Source organism: Crocodylus siamensis, chromosome 6, assembly GCF_052110815.1.
Source record: "Crocodylus siamensis isolate JL-2025a chromosome 6, ASM5211081v1, whole genome shotgun sequence".
NCBI classification, from domain to species: domain Eukaryota; kingdom Metazoa; phylum Chordata; order Crocodylia; family Crocodylidae; genus Crocodylus; species Crocodylus siamensis.
In genome coordinates, this window is record NC_143400.1 from 22,908,509 (window position 1) to 22,929,718 (window position 21,210).

Sequence of the window (21,210 nt, forward strand, 5' to 3'; positions counted from 1 at the left end):
GGCATTTATCTAACCCAGGAGGTGCACAGTCCCACCACAGGAGACGTCTTGTTGGACCTGGTCCTGGCCACAGGCGATGACCTGGTGAGGGAACTGCAGGTTCTCGACCACCTGGGCAACAGCGATCATCGCCTGCTGGGATTCACCATCCAGCATAGGGTGTCAAAGGCCTGCATCAAGGCAGCAGCCCTGGACTTCAGGACGATGGATTTCAATGAGGTAAGGAGACTAGTCTTACCTCAGTCCTGGGTAGGTTTTTTGAGAGAATTATCCTGGCGCATGTCCATGAGGGACCAGTGGGGGAGATTATGCTTAGGGGCAACCAACACGGGTTCATTAGAGGCAGATCCTGTCAGGCCAACCTGGTGGCCTTCTATGACCAGGTCTCAAAACCCTTGGATGCAGGTGTTGCGGTGGACATAGTCTTTCTGGACTTTTGGAAGGCCTTTGACACTGTCTCTCACCCTGTTCTCATTAAAAAACTAGGAAACTGTGGTGTCGATACCTACAGTCAGATGGGTCACTAGTTGGCTGGATAGCCACACCCAGAGAGTGGTGTTGGACGGGTCTTATTTGACCTGGAGGGATATGGGCAGTGGGGTCCCCCAGGGCTAGGTCCTTGGGCCCGCACTGTTCAACATCTTGATCAGCGAATTGGATGGGGGCGTAAAAAGTACCCTGTTCAAATTTGCAGAGGACACTAAGATGTGGGGAGAAGTGGACATGCTAGATGGGAGGAATAGGCTGCAATCAGACCTGGACAAGTCACAGGGGTGGGTGGATGAGAACAGGATGGGTTTCAACACTGACAAGTGCAAGGTGCTGCACCTGGGGAGGAACAACCAGCAGCATACCTACAGGCTGGGGAACTCCCTTCTCATCAGTGCAGAGACAGAAAAGGATCTTGGAGTCATTATTGATGCCAAAATGAACATTGGCCAACAGTGTGGGGAGGCAGTCAGGAAGGCCAACCACACCTTGTCCTGCATCCACAGATGTATCTCGAGCAGGTCCAGGGAGGGGATCCTCCCCCTCTATGCGGCATTGGTCAGGCCGCAGCTGGAGTACTGCGTCCAGGTCTGGGCACAGCACTTCAGGAGGGATGTGGACAGCATGGAGAGGGTCCAGAGGAGGCCACTCGCATGATCAGGGGACAGCAGGGCAGGTCCTACAAGGAGAGGCAACGGGACCTGAACCTGTTCAGCCTCCACAAGAGAAGGCTGAGGGGCGATCTAGTGGCCTGTTACAAACTAGTCAGAGGGGATCAGCAGGCACTGGGGGAGTCACTGTTCCCCTGAGCGCTACCAGCAGTGACTAGGAATAACGGTCACAAGCTGGCAGAGGGGAGATTCAGACTAGACATCAGGAGGCATGACTTCACGGTCAGGGCAGTTAGGATCTGGAACCAACTTCCAAGAGAAGTGGTGCTGGCTCCTACCCTGGGGGTCTTTAAGAGGAGGCTAAATGAACACCTTGATGGGGTCATTTGACTGCAGTACTCTTTCCTGCCATGGCAGGGGGTTGGACTTGATGATCTGCACAGGTCCTTTCTGACCCGACTAACTATGAGACTAGCTGGGGAGTCACTGAGGTCCTGGAGGGGAGGGGAGTTGGGAGTCCAAGAAGAGTGGTCATTCCTTAAGGAGATGATCCTCCAAGCCCAAATGGTGACAATCCCCATGTGGATCAAAGGGGGCAAGAGTGTTCAAAATCCCCCATGGCTCATCAAAGGCATCCAGGAACATCTCCAAGCTAAAAAGGAAGGAGAGGGGTCATCACCAAGGAGGATAATACCTCCATTACTCCAGACTAGCAGGTCACAAAATCATTGGACGCAGGTGTTGTGGTACATGTAGCCTTTCTGGACTTTAGGAAGACCTTCAACACTGTCTCTCACCCCATTCTCATTAAAAAATGAGGTGACTGGGGCATTGATGCCTACACAGTCAGATGGGCCGCAAATTGACTGGAGGGCTGCACCCAGAGACTGGTGGTGGACAGGTCATTTTTGACCTGGAGAGATGTGGGCAGTGGGATTCCCCAGGGCTCAGTCCTTGGGCCCGCACTGTTCAACATCTTCATCAGCGACTTGGACAAAGGGGTGAAAACCACCCTGTTCAAATTCATGGATGACACTAAGATGTGGGGAGAAGTGGACATGCTAAAAGAGAGGGACAGGCTACAACTAGATCTGGATAGGTTACAGGGGTCAGCAGATGAGAACCCTTCTCATGAGTGCAGAGGCAGAAAAGGATCTTGGAGTCATCATTGATGCCAAGATGAACATGGGCCGGGAGTGTGGGGACGCAGTCAGGAAGGCCAACTGCACCTTGTCATGCATCCACAGGTCTCGAGCAGGTCCAAGGAGGTGATCCTCCCCCTCTATGCAGCACTGGTCAGGCCACAGCTGGAGTACTGTGTCCAGTTTTGGGCGCCGCACTTCAGGAGGGATGTGGACAACATGGAGAGGGTCCAGAGGAGGCCACTCGCATGATCAGGGGGCAGCAGGGCAGGTCCTACATGGGGAGGTGACGGGACCTTAACCTGTTCAGCCTCCACAAGGGAAGGCTGAGGGGGGACCTGGTGGCCATCTACAAACTGGCCAAGGGGGATGAGAAGGAAATGAGAGAGGCCCTGTTTCTCTGAGCGCTACCGGGATTAACAAAGAATAATGGCCATAAATTGACAGAGAGTAGATTCAGACTAGACATCAAGAAGCACTACTTCACAGTCAGGGCGGCTAGGATCTGGAACCAACTTCCAAGGGAAGTGGTGCTCGCTTCTACCCTGGAGGTCTTCAAAAGGAGGCTGGATAATCACCTAGCCAGGGTCGTTTGACCCCAGCACTCTTTCCTGCCCATGGCAGGGGGTCAGACTTGATGATCTGCTTAGGTCCCTTCTGACCCAACCAACTATGAAACTATGAAATTATGTCAACGTAGATGTCTAAGTAGATGTCTATATCCATCCTGGTTCCTGGTCATCCATGAATGCCCCTAATTTTGTGATGTTCCTAGTGTTGTGGGTCATGAAATCTAGTGAGGAAGAGGAGGAACCTAGGGCAGAGCCATTCCCAGGGCAAAGCCATGCCTACCTTCTTGCACTGGCGGCTTAGCAGCGTGGGAGAGAGTTGCACTTGGGTGCATCAGCGCATTGGTTGGTCTAGTTGGTGGAGTAGAGTTGGGCCCAGTGAGATGGACACAGCCAACTATTTCTGGAAAAGGGCAAAGCTCAAGAGTCGTGTCCTGGACACAATTATGCAGTGGTGATGCATAGCAGGTGCATGGGGGTGTATGTGCACCCCCTGACAGCCAGTGTTACCGGGCAGGGGAGGCAGGCAAGAGTGCTGTTGCCCTCCCTGAGAGCACTGGCCAGGGAGTGGGGCCACCTGGAAGTGCCAGTGGTGTGTCTGGAAGTGCCAGCGGCATGCTGCTGACACTTTTGGGTCAGTGTGATCTGCCATGGGGGGAGCTCCCCAGTCACTAACTGGCTGCTGAGGGGCCTCCAGCAAGTGGACCCCTAACTCAGGAGGCACCAATCACCCATACACACATGGAAGGCACACACACACACACACACACACGGAACCCAGATGTCCAGGACATGCACACAGACACAGAGACACACACACATAGGCTTACACACACCCAGCAGGCATCCAGAGCATGCATACATGTGCTTATGGGTGCATGTGCATGTGCATGTACACACACACACACGGAACCCAAGTGTTTGGGACACACACATGGAATCCAGGCAACTGGGACAAATACACCCAAGTGGAACCCAGGCATCTGACAAACACGGATGCACATGCACACGGAACCCAGGCATCCAGGACATGCACATGCGCGCACACACACACACATACCTCAGGTGTCTGACATACAGATGTGTGCATGCACATAGACACATGTGGAACTAGAGTATCCAGGACAGACAGACAGACAGACACACACACACACACACACACACAAATCCAGGCATCCAGGACATTCACAAACACATGGACCTCAGGCATCTGGGACATGCACACTCACTCACTCTCTCCCTCACTCCCACATACCCTTGCACAGACCCAAGCATCCAGGACACACTCACAGAGAACCCAGGTGTTCAGGTTAAACACCCCACTTCTCTGCCCCAACCCCCCCCCACCATTTAGTTGGTCTAATAAAAGATATCACGTTTTCCCAAAAAGCCTTGTCTCTTAACCCAATAGCGCCTACAGCAGAGAGAGATTGAAACTCCATTTCCAACTAATAATGCTGTCAGTTGCCAAGAGCTGGAGGAGAACGAGGACTTGAAGAAGCTCAAGCCAGCTGGCTCAGAGCCCAGGCAATTATAGGGAATTAGCAGGCAATTACATAAAGGCAACTGCAGGACTGGTAGGACTTGCTTCAGATTGGGACCCATTGTGCTAGGAGCTGCACAGATCCCTCTGGCCAGGATTTTCCTGGGATGGGGGCTGCACCAGGTACTGCATGAACCCACATTCAAGGATGTCCCCTCCCTAGATCAAGTTCCTACCCCCATAGACCAAATTGCTAAAGGGTGAGTCATCTCAATGGAAGCTGAGATTTATCTATTTTCCTCGAGGATCCCAGTGAGCATTATGAGAAGAGATTTCAACAGCCAGCACCTGCTGCCCTTTCACTGAGGGATAGGTCATCACAATGGAAGCTGAGATAATCTTCCTTCCTCAAGCTCCCAAGGAGTATTACAGGAAGAACTTTCATCTTCTAGCACCCCCACCCTTTCACTGCAGCAATCTGCAGCATGGTGGTCCACTATGTTGGCAGGTCACAGGCTCATAGGTCCTGCTGTAGCTCATGGGTTTCCATCACTTGAACTTCATTCCCAGAAAGACCAGAGTATCCAGTATGGATCCAAGGTGGATGAACCATTCTTTGCTGGTGTCTTGAATGCTTGTGAAATCCATAGCTTGCAGTATCTGTGGCTGGTGAAGTCCTCTAGATCAAGCAACATCTTGACCAACCTGCTTAAAACATGGAGCCCAGAACTGCATGCACAATACCATATTTTCTGGCATACAATGTGCACCCAAAAGAGAAGATGGAGGTGGTCCAGGGGCAGGTGATAATAAATGATCAAGTGGGTGGAAGGTGAAACCTGGGGAAAATGGTGGGTTTAGGTTAGGATGGAGTGGGTTGGCAGGTAAAGTCTCCATGAAGACCGGACTGAGACCCCCATGGACAGGATATGCTGAGTGGAAGGAATGGGAAGGGGTCACAGGCAGGTTGTGAGTGGCATCTGGGAGCGGGATGGGTGGTTGGGGTCTGGACCAGGATAATGGGGCTAAGACAGTGTGGTGCTGGGGCCCAGGGCTGAGCCATGATCCACTCCCCACATGGACCCATGCTGTCACTGCCCCACAATCCCAACCTGCCCATTCTTCTCCTGGACACCACTCCCTGCTCACCTGCAACCCCATCCTACCTACCTGGCTGAACATGCCTTGCCTGGGTTGGTATCTGTGAAGACCTTGCCCGCTCTGTACAGCACTCTCAGTGGTTGGTGGAGGGTGGATGAGCTGGGTTGTCTGGACAGCAGGGCTGGATCTAGTGGTGGTGGTGGAGACACTGGCATTGGCCAGCCACCATGCCACCCCTACCTAGCCATACATCTGGGTCTGGGCTGCCCCCTGGGCTGGGAAGGATCAAGGAACCCACCATGGACCATATAAAATCCCTTGGCAGGCTGGATCTGGTCTACAGGTTATGTTTTTCCCACCCATGGTTCCTTCTGGAAGTCCCAAAACTGACTTGAAGAGATGCCATGAATGTACGTATGGGGCCTGCTTCCATAGGACACATCATGACTTAACATGACTGAGAGGCCAGAAAGTAAGTTGATAACCAGAGGACAAGGCAGATTTTCATAGATTTCATAGACATTTGGGCTGGAAGGGACCCCAGAGGATCATCAAGTCCAGCCCCCTGTCCCAGGGGCAGGAAGTCAGCAAGAATCATAGGATCCCAGCAAGATAAACATCCAAATGTGTCTTGAAGGCATTCAAAGTGGGTGCTTGAACTGCCTCTGGTGGCAGTCTATTCCAAACCTTGGGGGCTTGGACAGTAAAGAAATTCTTCCTTATGTCCAGCCTTAATCGGAGTTTGTGACCATTCAATCTTGCCATCCCTTGGGGCGCTCTGGTGAAGAGATGTTCCCCCAGATCCTGATGAGCACCCCTAATAAATTTATAGGTGGCCACCAGATCACCCCGAGCCTGCGTTTTTCCAGTTTGAAGAACCCCATGGCTCTCAGCCTGTTGTCATAAGGTCTGTTTTCCTGACCTTTGATTATAAGCATGACTTTCCTCTGCACCCTCTCAAGCTTCTCCACATCCTTTTTGAATTGTGGGGCCCAAAACTGAATGCAGTACTCCAGCTGCGGCCTCACCAAGGCTGAGTACAAGGGGAGAATGATGTCCCGGGATTTGCTTGAGAAGCATCTGTGGATGCAAGCCAGCGTTTTGCTCACTTTACTAGCCACAGCATCACACTGAAGGCTCATGTTCATCTTGTGGTCAATCATGAGCCCCAAGTCCCTTTCCTCTGTAGTGCTAACCAGCGTAGCACTGCTGAGCCTATAAGGATGCTGCAGGTTTTTCCTCCCAAGGTGGAGAACCTGGCATTTTTTGGTGTTGAGCACCATCAGGTTTTCAACCGCCCATTTCATGAGCTTGTCAAGATCTGTCTGGATCACCCTCCTGTCCTCAGGTGTGGATGCTTTACCCCAGAGTTTGTATCATCGGTGAACTTGGCCAGTCCACTTCTGACACTAATGTCCACATCATTGATGAAGAGGTTAAACAGTATAGGCCCTAGGACAAAGCCTTGAGGGACTCCACTGGTGATCACACACCAAGATGATTGACTTCCATCAACCACCACCTTCTGAGTCCTGCTGTGGAGCTAATTCCCAGGCCAGTGGATCATGGTGAGGTCGAGGCTGCAGTTAGCCAGTTTAGCCAAGGGGTGATCATGGGATACGAAATTGAAGGCTTTTTTAAAGTCAAGATATACAATGTCAATCTCTTCCTCTTTGTCCAGGTGATAGGTCACCTGGTCATAAAAGGAAATGAGATTCATCAAGCAAGACCTACCTGCAACAAACCCATGCTGGCTATCCCTCAGGATATTGCCTTCAGCTAGTCTGTTAAGGATGTCCTCTTTGATAATCTTTTCCAAGACTTTCCCCAGGATAGAAGTCAGGCTGATGGGCCTGTAGTTTGTTGGATCTACTTTCCTCCCTTTCTTGAAGATTGGCACCACATTGGGCTTCTTCCAATCTTCACCAGAGTGCCAGGAGCTCTCAAAGATCCATGCAAGGGCCTGGGCTATGATGCTTGTCAGCTTCTTGAGTACCCTGGGGTGTAACCCATCAGGGCTGGCTGGCTTGAAGGTGTCCAGGCTGTTGAGATGTTCCTTTACGAGGTCAGCTTTGATGGAGTGCAAGGAATCTCCCTCACCCGGGCCTCCCTGACCCATAGTGGGCAGAGCCATCCCATGGGGCTGATGGAAAACTGATGCAAAGTACCCATTTAGCAAGTTCACTTTTTCCTGGGCATCGATTGTCAGCTGCCCCATCTGGTTCAGCAGGGGTCCAATGTTGCCCTTGCTTTTCCTCCAGCTCCCCACATATCTAAAAAAGGACTTTTTATTGTCCTTGATATTTGTAGCTAGCTGGAGTTCAGTCGCAGCCTAGGCTTTCCTGGTTTGCTCTCTGCAAGTCCAGACCAGAGCAGAGTATTCCTCCTTGGTGGCGGTTCTAGCCCTCCATCCTTTGTAGGTCTGCCTTTTAAGACTCTGGAGGTCTGCCAGTTCCCCGGAGAGCCAAGCGGGCTGCTGTGCCCTTTTGCTGCCTTTCCTCTGAGACGGGATGGCCTTTGCTTGTGCATCCAGGATCGCTCCCTTGAGGAGCAACCACTCGTTCTGAATTCCCATCTCCTTTGGGCTGTGGCCCTTTAGGGCCTCACTGACCAGCCTCCTTAGCTTGTCAAAGTCAGCTTTCCTGAAGTTGAGGACTTCTGTATTACTGACTGACTTGCCAGCTTTATGGTGGATGGTGAAGGTGATCAGCTCATGGTCACTGTCACCCAGCTTCCCTTCGATCGTTAGGTCGTTGATTAGGTCGTCCCCAGATGACAGAGCAGAGAGCTCCAGACAGTGACTCCTTCCCCCTGAAGGCATCTACGGCATTTGTGGAAACTTCCCAGTGATATTCTGCCCAGAGACCTGCCCACACATGGAAGATGAAGATAGCCCTGAATCCTGGGGTCCTCCCTGGCCTCCTTCCTGGTCTGGATGATGGACAACTTGTCTAGGAGCCAGAAGGAGGTTGATGCAAAGATGCCAGGGCTTTGTGGGGCTGGCTAGACCACTGGGCTGGCTGGACCATTGGTATGTCCTGTCTGATGTTCTCTCCTCCAAGGCTCCTCTGGTTATTTGGTTAAAAAATTCCCCAGGGAAAATTTCTACCTAGGGTCTATCCTCTATCAAGCTGAGGACTGGGAAGGACATGCAAAATGGACAAGAATGAGCTGTTCATAATTCCTTCTTGGGAGAGGCAAAGGTGGAGGTGAGCTGTCACCCATTCATGCTTCCTGCCACCTCAGGTCTTGGAGATAGGTGTGTGATAGGCTGAGGGGAGGGGACTGAAGATCCAGCCTTGCTGCAGGGTGGAGGAAACTGGTGTCCTATCTTCTGGTTGTGGGTGTGGCTTCTGGGAGTTCCCACTCAGCAGGTCTTGAAAGCTGAGCTGGGGCACAACCCAGACATCACTGCTGAGAAGCCACCAGAGACATTTTGGCTGGGAAGCCACCGGAGACATCTCTTTTACGTTGCTGTCCTTCCATGCATCTCCCAGGTAAGTTGGAGGGGGGAGGACTTTGATCCATTCTGGTGGTCTGTGCATGGCAGGGGTGGCCTGTCCATGGCTTGGCTGTCCTGCTAGATCAATTACCGTATCTTCTTGTATACAGCACAAACTAGGCTGGATTCTACCCTCTCTGGTGTTTATATTAATGGGGTGCCATGGATTTAACTCAGGGTGAGAAACAGGGCAAGGCCAGAGGGGTCAGGATCTGGCCTCCCTGACAGCAGCCCCCTGGAATATAATTCATGCCTTCTTTTTGAAAGGCAGAATGAATCAGGTTGGGAAAGATTTCTCTTTGTAGTTAGTAACCGAGTAGTAGCAGGGAAGGAGCCTGCTTGTTATATTATGGGGTGTGTGGCATGTGAGAAATTATGGTACTTTAGGTGGGACCTAGGTCTGTGGATCACTGCAGCCTTGACTTTTGCTTTAAGTGGTAGAAATTGCTCTTACTATATTTCCTGGTGTATAATATGTGCTGCAATTACCAGCACCTATTTTTTTTTAGGGGTGGCGGGGGAAGGGGAAAGGCCCATGTTGAATGCAGGTTTCAAAGTAAAGACTCAAGGCCGGGGGGGGGAGGTGATCTGCAAAAAAAACGGGCCAGGGTCAGTGGCAGCTGGAAGGAGCTGCTGCCACCGCCTCGGCTGATTAGAAAATCGTGGAACGCGCCAGGGGCTGTGCACGTGGCACATGGGCTCCAGGCTGTTGCAGGGGAGGGGGGAGGGGTTCTGACCAGCCGGCACTGGGTTCTCATCTCTTATGGGGGGGCTCATCCCCCCTCTCCCTCTGAGCTCCCCTGTAATTTGAACCTTGGTTGTATGGGATGAAAATGGTAGATCATTTCTCCCTCTTGGAGCCTGCTATCCAATCAGCAGTGATGGAACCCTCAGCGTAAATCAGGAGCAACTCCTTTTGGGGTCTGTGGGACTCTGGCCCAAAGTGGGTTAAAGGAAGAGGATGTATAGGCCCCTTCCCCATAGGACTGATTCTCTTACAAATTCTCCCATACAAATTAGGAGAAATCTCATTGGCTCCCATGTGTCTCATCATTTTAGCCTTCTCAATCAGTTGTCGGGGAGGGGGGGCTGTATCTGATCCCTCTAACCCTGCCCCATTTCTCACCCTGAGCTAAATCCATGGGAATCCTTTGGTGTAAACACCATGGAGGGTAGAATCCGGCCTTGTTTGGCTACTGGGAAGCCAGTCACCTTCCCTTGGCACTGCATCCTGCTGACCCTCTTAAAGCCCCTCCAGGTTCCCTTGGAGTCCCTTGTCCCACCCCATCTTCAACTATTAGCCCCCCACCAGATCTTGGTGGGGCAGATAAAAGTAGAGAGACATGGATAAGACCCTGCTATGGCATCACTCACCTGTTCCCCTCATAAGTCATCAGTGGGGGTTGGGATAGACCAGGGGTGGTCAAATATGGCCCACAGCCCAGGATCTGGTGTGTGCATCCCACCACCACTGGGCATGGGGGTGCCACCTGGTACAGCCTGCTCTGTCTCTGTGCACAGCTCTTGGGCATGCTGGGAAGTAGTCTGTGGCACCAGACAGTGGGGCCACAGGGCATGGGAGGTGGCCAGACTCAGCAGGGCAGATGGTCAGGGGTCAAATAGGATCAATTACCACCCCCCACACAGCAACATGCTGGATCACCACCCCTTCCCTCCCACCCACCCTGGCTTGCAACAGCTCACCAGCCTTGTTAAGTGTCCCTCCAGCCCAAATAATTGCCCACCCCTGGTATAGACCAATCAGAATGCAGAATTAGCTGTGTATGGCTTGGTGGGTGAAGTCTGCTATGGGTTCTCCAGCCCTTTCCCCATTAATAGTCCTCTTCCTGTGCCCCCCCAATAGCCATGTTACAGAGGAAGATACCCCCAGTTCAGCCCTTCACTCTCACCAGCCTGTGGCTACTGGTCCTACTGGTGCTGCCTCTGGTATCTGCAGGTGAGTCTGTGGGAATGAGCTAATGTATCTTTGGGCCAAAAATAGGCTGCCTTCTGCTTTGTGGGCGGTGATGTCTTTGAGAGGCGCCAGGCTTCTGTTTTGTCTAACAACTCTTTCTTATGGTAATTAACAGAAATGACTTGGGAAGCAAGAACTGGCTCACCAAACCCTTCCAGAACAGGTATGCCCTCTCACCACTAGGCCACACAGCCACCATTCCCTTCCTCCCACCCTCCAGGCTATTATAACCATAGAGATTTGAACCCGGGGCAGCTGGGCCAGCAGAAGTTGGTCCTCGGTACCACCACATAGCTGGTCAGATGCCAATCCCAGTCTAGTCTCGTTCCTCCCTTATTAACCATGAGTCAGGTGATCAGAGGGGCCCTATAGGCACCATGAGCCCCTAATAGGAGGGATATAAAATCCCTCCCACTTCCTGTGGGACTTGTCTTGTGTGTATACACATACAGCCTGTCCCCACTCTGTTTGGGCCTCATGGCTCTGACCTACCTTCCTCCCTGACCATGATACTACTTCAGTCCTTGCCCAGAAGACCCAGACTCTGCCTGATGGCTGGTCTGACCTCAGCCTTTCTATGGTGGCTTGCCGAGTGGCTGTTAGGAATGCAACCTGGTATTCCTGGCATGGACAGGTTCATTCCCTGAGAGCTTGAACTCTCTTGGTCTCTGGATGTAATCGAACCCATTTCTCCTAATTTCTGGGTGGGTTCTCTAACAAGCTGGCTATTATCTAAAAAGATGGGTGGCCTCAACACTTCCTTCTCAGCAGTGTTTGAAAGGCATGACTCCTCTTTGGTTCCCTGAATGAGAGGCCATAGGTACCTGCCCAGAGGTGAGGGGGGTTCAGGTTGTGCTTGGAGACACCTCCCTACAGTTCTGAGTCAGATTTTCGATGTCTACACTGTCATGTTGTCATGGGGCACAGAGACAAATTGAGGGTACACAGATTCCTAGAAGGACTGCTTGGTGGGACATCCTGTTTCTGGTCCCCCCAGTAGACCCCCACAAGGACTCATACTGCCTTCTTCTTGTCTCTCTCCTCCAGGCCTGGTACACCCTTTGGGCCATAGAGATGAACAGGATGATTCCTAGAAGGGCCCCACTTCAGAGATCTTCCTGTTTCTGTCCCTCTACTGGGGACCTTCTAAGAATCTGTTGTGGGCACTTGTACACGTTATGTGTTGTACACATAGATGTTATGAAATGGGACCCAATGAACAGGCTGATTCTTAGAAGGGCTCCACTAGAGGGAGCTCCCAGTTCCTGGTCCCTCCAGCAGAGCCCTTCTAGGAATCAGCCTGACTGCAACTCTTCTCTCTCAACCATGCTTTGCTCCAACTATGGGCAGCTGAGAGAGGAAGTGGTGGGCTGTAGGACAGGAAGTCATATCCAGAGAGTTTGGAGGAGGGAAGAGGGATGCCTGATATTGGGCCCTGTTGCCCAGGAGATTTTGATGGAGCAGACTGGATGGCAAAGAGAGGATTAACTAACTCTGTTAGGGGTGGGTCAGAAATGGGGCCAGTCTTCCACTGGTATGAACTGGGCAGTGCCAGCTCTGAAGCACCCAGTGCCATCCTGACCTGGTTGCTTTTCCATGTTGCAGGTAATAAGGAGAGTGAGCGAATCATCGGAGGCTACCCCTGCAGACGGCCCTGGCAAGTCGGCCTCTTCAGACGGGGTCAACTTCACTGCGGGGGTGTCTTGATTGAAAAGAGTTGGGTGCTAAGTGCAGCCCACTGCTACAAGCCAGAGTAGGGGTCTGTGTGTGTCTGTACATCCATGTGTGTTTGTTTGTCTGTGCATGTGTGTCCGTGTGCGTGTAGCCCGGGCTCCCTACAACACAGATGCCTGAGCTGGAATGCTGTGAATACCCCTAACTCTGTCCTCATCACCTTCCCTGCTACCCTGCATGTCTTTAACTCTTCCCCATTCCTGCAGTGAGCCCATCTGTACATCCCCTTAACTCTACCCTGTAAGAGATTGACGGCTGTGAAGCTCCACCGGGGCACTGTGGGCTATCCAGTCCAATCTCCTGCACTGGCCAAGGTGGAGGACATCCCCCAGGCATCCTCCCCTTCCAGTGCAAGTTAAGGTCTAGCCCTCATGTAACATGTGTTTCACCATAGCCTACTCAGCATGCACCTTGGGGAATACAACATCAGAGGCCTGGACTGGACAGAGCAGCTGAAATTGTCCGGCAAAGTGATTTGCCACCCGGGCTACAACCCCAGCACCAAGGACAATGACCTCATGCTGATCAAATTGCTCAACCCAGCTTGCTTGAACAAGAATGTGCAGACCCTGGAACTCGCCACCAGCTGCCCTGTTACAGACACAATGTGTGAGGTGTCAGGGTGGGGCACAACCATCAGCCCTGGAGGTGAGGTTCATGTTGGGCTGGGTAGAGGGACCATCCTTACAGTGAAAGGTTTAGAATCAGCTTGAAGCACCATATTATGGCCAACCAATGGCCCTGTATCCCTATCTGTTGCCCCATAAAGACCTTCTGGCCAACTTCCTTCCAGCTCTGGTCAAGTTGTCCATCGAGCTGGCTGGAAGGAACCCAGGAGTCTGGGTTTATCTTCCTTTCACTGGTCTGGGCATGTCTCTTGATAGAGTGTCAATGTGGGGGTCCATAAACTCCTTAGATGCCTTTAAGAGGCAGCAGGCACTGTCCAGAGCTGTCTGCTCCTTCTCTTCTCTTGATCTCTTGTTATTAAGCCATAACCTTCCCTTTCCTTCCTGTTTTCTTATGATTTATCCAATGGAAATGGGTGCTGTCCATTTCTTGGACTCTCTCCAGCCATGGAAGGGGATTTGGAGTTCCTGGTGGGCTGAGGCTTCTCATCATCATTGGCCTGTCTCCATTTTTGGCCATAGTACACATGTTAGAGCAGTGGTTTTCAACCTGTGGTCAGTGGACCCCCGGAGGCCCACAGACTATGTCTAAGGGGTCCACAAAAGATGACTGTGATCAATCAGAAGTAGGAGAATACTCACACTTACTATTCAAAGGGGTCTGCACCTCCCTTCTAAATTTTTAGAGTCCACAAATGAAAAAAAGGTTAAAAACCACTCTGTTAAATGGTGAGTCTATAGATAGGGCATATCTAGAGAGATCCACCCATGGCCAGACCTTTCCTAGTATCCATTGATGTTGGCTGGGTCAATACATAAGAAACAAAAGAAAATCCATCCACAGAATTCAAAACATTTCAAATTTCTCCATTTTTGGACTGGACCTTTTCCCACCAAAACACTGCCCCCCGCCAATTTTTATTTATTTTTCATTTATTAAAAAAAGTCTCTTAAAAATTTCACCAATTTCTGTTGAATTGGTCAAGTTATTTTTAACTCCCCCTCCCCAAACAAACAAAACACTAGTGACAAAAACCAAACCATTCAAACTCAATTTTCAATTTTAACATTTTGAATGGATTATTTTGAGTGACAATTGCCTCCAAAAACACAGCCTGAAAAGGTTTTTTTTTTTGCAGGGTGGGGTGGGAATGGAATTTTATTCTAATTAGACAAGACTGTTAGATGTGAAACGAACTTCCTTTTTTATTTTAATTTGCTGGTTCAGTTTGAAATGATCTATCTGTCTATCTATGAAGATGGATGTATAGACAGACAGACCGATATATCTATAAAGATAGAGATAGATAGATAGATATTAATGTGCTTTTTGTTAAGCAGGCAGAAAAATCAGCTCTTCAATGTGTATATTCTCTTTGTTGTTAATTTTTAGCTTCACTTTTGTCCAGTAGTGTGGCAGAAATGGCTCTTACCATATTTATTGCATATAATGTGCACTATAGCTCCCAGTAGCTGGTTTTTGGGAACATCAGAACTGCCATTTGCTGGGTCAGACCCCAGGTCTGTCTTGCCCAGTCTTGTGTGTCACACAGCAACAAAACAAATATTGAAAGTGAACAGGGTGCATCCATTGGTTTGTTTTTTTCCCCCACTGTTCCTCTCCCACTTGAAAGGGGACTGGACCATTTCTTGGAAGAAAGGGGCATCAGGAGCTATTGAACATGGGAGTGAGGGGTACAGCCTTTGAATCAGAACTGCAAGTCTCAGCTTCCACAACATCTTGTGGCAATGAGTTCCATGCTTTCATTACATGTTGTATGTAAAAGAACTTCTGGCTCACATTGTAGGTGAGAGAGAAATTCATTTATAACTAGCAGTATAGGATAGTGTTCCCTAGCCCATTGCAGCGTAGTGTAGTACAGCATATAGTCCACCTCTGGGGCCTTGGCAATTTCACCCCCATCCTGCAACCAGCCTTTGAACAGAGCATCCTTTGTGTTATTTTTTTGCAGTCAGCTACCCCAGCCTCCTCCACTGCGTTGGTGTCAGCATTGTGAACCGGGCATACTGTGAGAGTGTGTCCACCGGCGTTGTCACGAACAACATGGTGTGTGCTGGCCGTTATGGAAGCCGAGAAGACTCCTGCTATGTAAGTTGGGTGGCTTGGCACTAATCCCTGAGGGCTTGAAGGGTCAAGCTATGTTGGAGTGGGGGCTGATGGAAAAGGGGGTAGGACTGGGGACAGACATGGGATACACTTTGTGTTAGCTTGAGTGATTCCTGGAGGTTCTTCGGTAGACATAGGAGACTGGAGGCACCTGTCTTCCCAGCCATCCTGACTTCCCATATCACAGAGAGCCTGTCCCTAGAGATTCCCGGTGGTCCTTCTCTGAGGGTGAGATCAAGGTGAGTTGTGAGGAATCAGAGAAGGATCTGGCATGATTGAGCAATTGGGCAACTAAATGGCAGATAGAGATAGGTGTCAAGTGATGCATATGGGCAAAAATGACCCAAAGTAGATCTACACTAGGATGGGCTCTACATTAGCTGTTACCATGCAGGGTAAAGACCTGGGGGTCACTGAACAGCTAAAAATATCAGCTCTGAGTGAAGCTGCTGTTAAAAAGGCGGACAAAACATTAGGGATTATTAAGAAAGGAACTGCGAACACAATAGAAAGTGTCATGATTAGTGACCTATTTAAGTTGCGGTTTCATGATCTTTGAGGAAACTGGCGATCTCCAGGAGAAATGGCGCTGGATGCAATTTCCCATGGAATTGATGCCCCAAAACTCCAGAATACAAAGGAAATGTGTCTGTCACTGCAGCCATAGACAATGTGATCTGAGTGAGGGCTCCTGCGAGGCTGAGCTAGTGATGTAAACTAAGGGCAGGTGTCAGGAAAGCGAGTGTTTTGGTGCCACTCAGTGGTGAGGGATGGGGACACCAGGGCCCCTCCACCAATCAGTGATGAGAGGCAGGGGTGCTATGAAATGCCCACAAAATTGGCTCTACATGCTTTGAAGAACTCCTTGTCTTGCCGTGACTGAAGTAAGTCCCCAGTCATGATACTCTTTTATAAAACCACGGTGCATCCTTGAATACTGCACCCAATTCTGGTCCCTGCACCTCCAAAAGGATCTAGAAAAGGGAGGGCAATTATGTCAGGCTTACTGAGTTTTGGCAAGCCAGTGAGGGCTGCATGACAGGCAGCCAGGGGCAGATGAATATTAATTTTCTAAATCTTTTAGGGGCCCCACAGGCTGGCTAGAATGGTCTGGTGGGTTGTACCCAGCTTGCAGGCCGCATTTTGCCCACCCCGATCTAGAAGAACTCAAGAAGGTCCAGAGATGGGCAACAGAGATGATGAGTGGTATGGAGTGGCTTCCCTAGAGGAAGAGGTTAATGAAGCCAGGCCTATCTAGTAGGGCTGTGCGAAGCTTCGGTCCCTGATTCAATTCTGCATAGATTCAGCCTGAGTCGATGGCCGAACTTCTGAATCCGAATCAAATCAGAAGACCCTTTAATCTCTCTGAATCGAATCGGAACCCTCCGAATCAATTCAGAGAGATTTGGAAAGATTCGGCGATTTGGACACAGACACAGCTTCAAATGTTTTTCTACATACCTCTAGGTAGCGGATAGCTGGTGAGTGCTGTGATGCTGGGGTGCATGCACAGAGTGTGGGGAGCTCTCCAGCATGCTCAGCAGCAGACCCAGCGGTGGACCAGAAGCACTTCTGGTCCACTTCTGGGTCTGCCAGGGAGCATGCTGGGCCCCCACCCCATGACCTCCCTGGCTTGGCAAATGGTACCTCCTGGGTCTGGGGGCGGTCGGCCAGTTGCTGAGCCAGGGAGGTGCAGGTGGCCCCCACTGTGTGCTCCCTAGCAGACCTGGAAGTGGACCAGAATTACTTCTAGTCCACTTCTGGGTTTGCTGCTGAGCACGTGGAGGGTCCCCCATCCCCCACTCCTGCGGGATGCTCCATGCACCCCAGCATTGCAGCATTCAGAAGCCATGCTGGTACCTTGAAGTATGTAGAAAAAACATTTAAAACTGTGTCTATGTGTGAATCACTGATTCTCTGAATCAGCATCGAAACTACAGATTCGGATTTGGGCAAATCGAATCAGGGACAGTGATCTGAATCAGTGAATCGAATCACTGTCTCTGATTCAGGCCACATCCGAATTGGAATAGAATAGAGCCTGCTTTGCACACCCCTACTGTTCAGTTTAGAAATGGATGTTCAAGAGTTGACATGAGAATGACTTACAAATGGAAAGTCAACAGGGATATATTTATTGACTCTCTTGGCAGACAGGAATGAGGGGTCACAACATGAAATGAGTAGGTCATGAGTTTAAAAACAACACCAGGAAGGCCCTTTTCACCCAACTTGGAAGGAAAGGGTGGGACTTTGGTCACCAGATGTGGTGGAATCTGATTCAACAAGGGATTGGACCAGTTCTTGATGGAAAGAGACATCAGGAGCCATTGAGTGTGGGAGTGATGGACACGGCCTCTGAATCAGCATCTCCTGGACTTCCAGTGTGGGAGGCTACAAGTGAGAGAGGAACAGGGGATAAACTCAGCTCAGTCCCTTCCAGCCTCTGCTCTCTGGCCCTGGAGACTGGGCAAGATGGACCTACGGTCTGACCCAGTGAGTGGCAGTTCTGACATCCTTGTGATGCATCCTTACTGGTGCTTCCTTAACTCTGCTGTGATGCAAGTCTTTAACTGTAACGTTGGGTGGAATTCATGGCCAGGGTCTTTCCAGGAGAATCTCCGAGTAGCTGAGGGCAGGCTTGTAGCAACAGGAGACTATGGGAGAAGCAAAGGTTTCCCAATAGCCCCAGGAACCATGCATAGAGGATGCTGGGAAGACACCCAGCCTATGCCTGGATTGGAGTGAGATGAGCAATACACAGCTCCTCCGCTGCTTCCTACAGGCACTGGGCTGAATTGCATGAGATGTTAGCAAGACACCTGGACTTTCCTTTGTTAGTTGAGGCAGATGGGTCCAGTGGTTAGAGCAGGAACGATGGCATTTTTGGGATTCCTTCAGACCTCAATAGGAGCTGGACCTCATCCCTGTGGGGTGTGACACCTGGCCTAGGTCTGTGTCTATGCCTCAGTTTCCCCCAAAGGCATAATGCGAGACAATAAAACACAGGTGCCTACCAAAGTAAAGCTCACATTTAGAAGGTGATTCAGGACACCTGGGTGCTATTCTCAGCTCAGTCAGTGATTGGCCACGTGTCCTTGATCATCTCATTTGGCCTTTTGGTGCTTCTGTTGCTTTTCCCAGTTCCCTCCTCCCCTTTTTGAATATGATACCTGTTTTGGGGAGGACAGGAAACTGAATAATACTTGGGGGGTAGGGGCTGGAAATGCATCCCCTGTCTTATTCAGAGCCATCTGTATCAGGGGTAATTTTGGAACACAGCTTTAAAACCAAGAGTGGTGGCAGATGACAGAGCAAGGAGCAATGGTCTCAAGTCACAGCAAGGAAAGTTTAGGTTAGACATTAGGAAGAACTTTCTCATGAGGAAGGTAGTCAAACATTGGAACAGGCTCCCCAGAGAGGTTGTGGGATCTCCATCCTTGCAGGTTTTGAAGCCCCCGCTAGACAAAGCCTTGGCTGGGATGATGTAGCTAGGGCTGGTCCTGCTTTGAGCAGGGGGTTGGACTAGATGTTACTTCTTGAGGTCCCTCCCAACCCTCACTCTCTATGATTCTATAAGGGCATCAGTGGTTGGACACTGAGGTCGTCCTTGAGCAGAAGAAGGATTAGGGGGGAGTGTGGGGGAGATGGTTTCTTTGCTGCAGTAGAGCTCTTTGTTTATCACGAGAAGAAAGTCTGGGCATCCGGGAATGAGGTGAGCAATATTTGAGCCAGCCAACACCAGTGATTTTCCACTGCTTCTTGGCACAGAGCTTCAGTTGCTATATTAATTAATGCTTTGCATAAGAGGGGAGCCCTGGAGCACTGTTGGAATGGAGCTGGTTGTGAAAATGGCCATCTTGCGGTGGATGGAAATAATAGCAAGTCTGAGGCCTCTGAGAAGCTACTCACTGACATTCCCTGTGCAATTGCAAAGCAGCAGGAAGGGAAAGTTGCTTTCTGGGAATTACCTCTGATTGGGAGAATCAGTAGGGACCTTAAGATCACATCAGAAGTTGCACAGGGGAATCACAGGATTACAGAAAATAAGGGTTGGAAAGGACCTCAGAAGGTCACATCTAGTCCAACCCCCTGCCCAAAGTAGGACCAGCCCCAACTAAATCTTCCCAGCCAAGGCTTTGTCTAGCTGGGGCATCAACACCTCCAAGTATGGAGATCCCACCACCTCTCTGGGTAGCCTGTTCCAGTACTTTACTACCCTTCTCATGAGGTTTTTCCTAATACCTAACCTCGACTTCTTTTGCTGCAACTGGAGCCCATTGCTCCTTGTTCTGTCATCTGTCACCTCTGAGAACAGTCCAGCTCCATCCTCTTTCAAACTCCCCCTCAGGTAGTTGAAGGCTGCCATTAAGTCCCCCTAAGTCTCCCCTTCTCTAGACTAAATAAGCCCGGTTCCCTCAGTCTTTCCTCATAATCATAAGTCATGTCGCACAGCCCTACCATTTTTGTTGCCCTCCACTGGACTCGCTCCAATGTGTCAACATCCTTTCTGTAGTGGGTGGTCCCAAACTGGACACAGGACTCCAAATGTGGCCTCATCAGTGCTCAATAGAGGGGAAGAATCACTTCCCTTGATCTGCTGACAATGCTTCTACCAATGCAGCCCAGGATGCCGTTAGCCTTCACAGCAACAAGGTCACAATGTTGACTCCTATTCAGCTTATTGTCCACTGCCACCCCCAGGTACTTTTCTGTAGAGCTGCTGCCCAGCCAGTCAGTCCCCAGCTTGTAGTGGTGCCTGGTATTGGTCCATTCTAAGTGCAGGACTTTGCACTTGTCCTTATTGAACCCCCTGAGATTTCTTTTGGTCCAAATTTTGACTCAATATCTCAGGAAGAAGGAAAAGAAATGCCCCCATAACTCAATGTATTTTGGTTGGCTTCAGCAGTGACTCACAGGAGCTGTAGGACTTTTCAGGGGTGCTGCAATGCTCATAGGGTCTATATATCCCATGGTGCCTCAGGGGAAAGGACTCCCTTAATGCACTGCTTCTTGTATCTGTGGAATTTGAGGATATGGACTGGGGGGGAGGGGGTTGCCGTCCTCTGTATTCCTCTACCTGGGATCTCTTGAACATAGATTAACAACCATTCACTGAAGCAGGACACTGGCTGCCATGGACACTCCTGCTTCGCCTGTGGCTGGTTCAGGTGTGATGTCTTGTGTTGCATCAGGGTTGATGATAGTTTTACACATTGGTCAGATTTGGATAGGATAGTTTGGGTAGAGATGGTCCTCCCTTAGGCTGGGGCTTGGATTGGGTGACCTCTGGAGGTCCCTTTCAACCCTATTTCTCTATGATTTTATGAGACCAAGATGTGTCCAATGTGCAGCCCAGAGAACCAATGAAGAAGGACGTTCCTCTTCTAGGTAGTGCCATGGGGTGTGTTCTAAGGTCAAATATCACCATTTGGGGTGAAAATCCCATAATTTCATTGAAGAAGTCTGACAAAAGGGTGGTGGTGGTGGTGGTGGTGGTGGTGGGTTTTTTTTGGGGGGGGTGTTTAATAAAAATACCTCCATATTTCTCCAAAACAGAAAGGAGATCAACCCTGTGAGCCTCAGTGTCTTTCCAGAGTCTTGTCATCGTGTTGCCAGTCAGAGTATAGGTCCCATTGCTCTGCGCATCCCAGTCTGCAGCCCCTAGCACTTCTTCCTTTTTCTTTCTCTCCACAGGGTGATTCTGGGGGCCCCCTCGTCTGTAACGGGAAACTCCAGGGTATTGTTTCCTGGGGGCCTGAAGTCTGTGGGGACCCACAGCGACCTGGCATCTATGTGAATGTCTGCAAATTCACCAAGTGGATTAGGGACACCATAAGAAACAACTGA

At 50.3% G+C, this 21,210-nt stretch overlaps 1 protein-coding gene across 1 annotated transcript; it reads left to right on the forward strand.

Annotated features, from left to right (window-relative positions):
* The first annotated feature begins 10,763 nt into the window (after nucleotides 1-10,763).
* On the forward strand, nucleotides 10,764-21,210 carry LOC149861655 (trypsin-like). The gene is made up of 6 exons (XM_090052583.1): nucleotides 10,764-10,854; nucleotides 10,988-11,035; nucleotides 12,478-12,625; nucleotides 13,001-13,254; nucleotides 15,206-15,342; nucleotides 21,058-21,210. Exons 1-6 carry the CDS (start codon nucleotides 10,764-10,766, stop codon nucleotides 21,208-21,210), a joined length of 831 nt encoding a protein of 276 aa, XP_089908709.1.

Coding starts and splice junctions, on each gene's coding strand:
- LOC149861655 (XM_090052583.1), top strand. CDS start 10,764: ATGTTACAGAGGAAGATACCCCCAGTTCAGCCCTTCACTCTCACCAGC. Junction 10,855..10,987: donor GCTGCCTCTGGTATCTGCAG/GTGAGTCTGTGG, acceptor GGTAATTAACAG/AAATGACTTGGGAAGCAAGA. Junction 12,626..13,000: donor GCCCACTGCTACAAGCCAGA/GTAGGGGTCTGT, acceptor GTTTCACCATAG/CCTACTCAGCATGCACCTTG.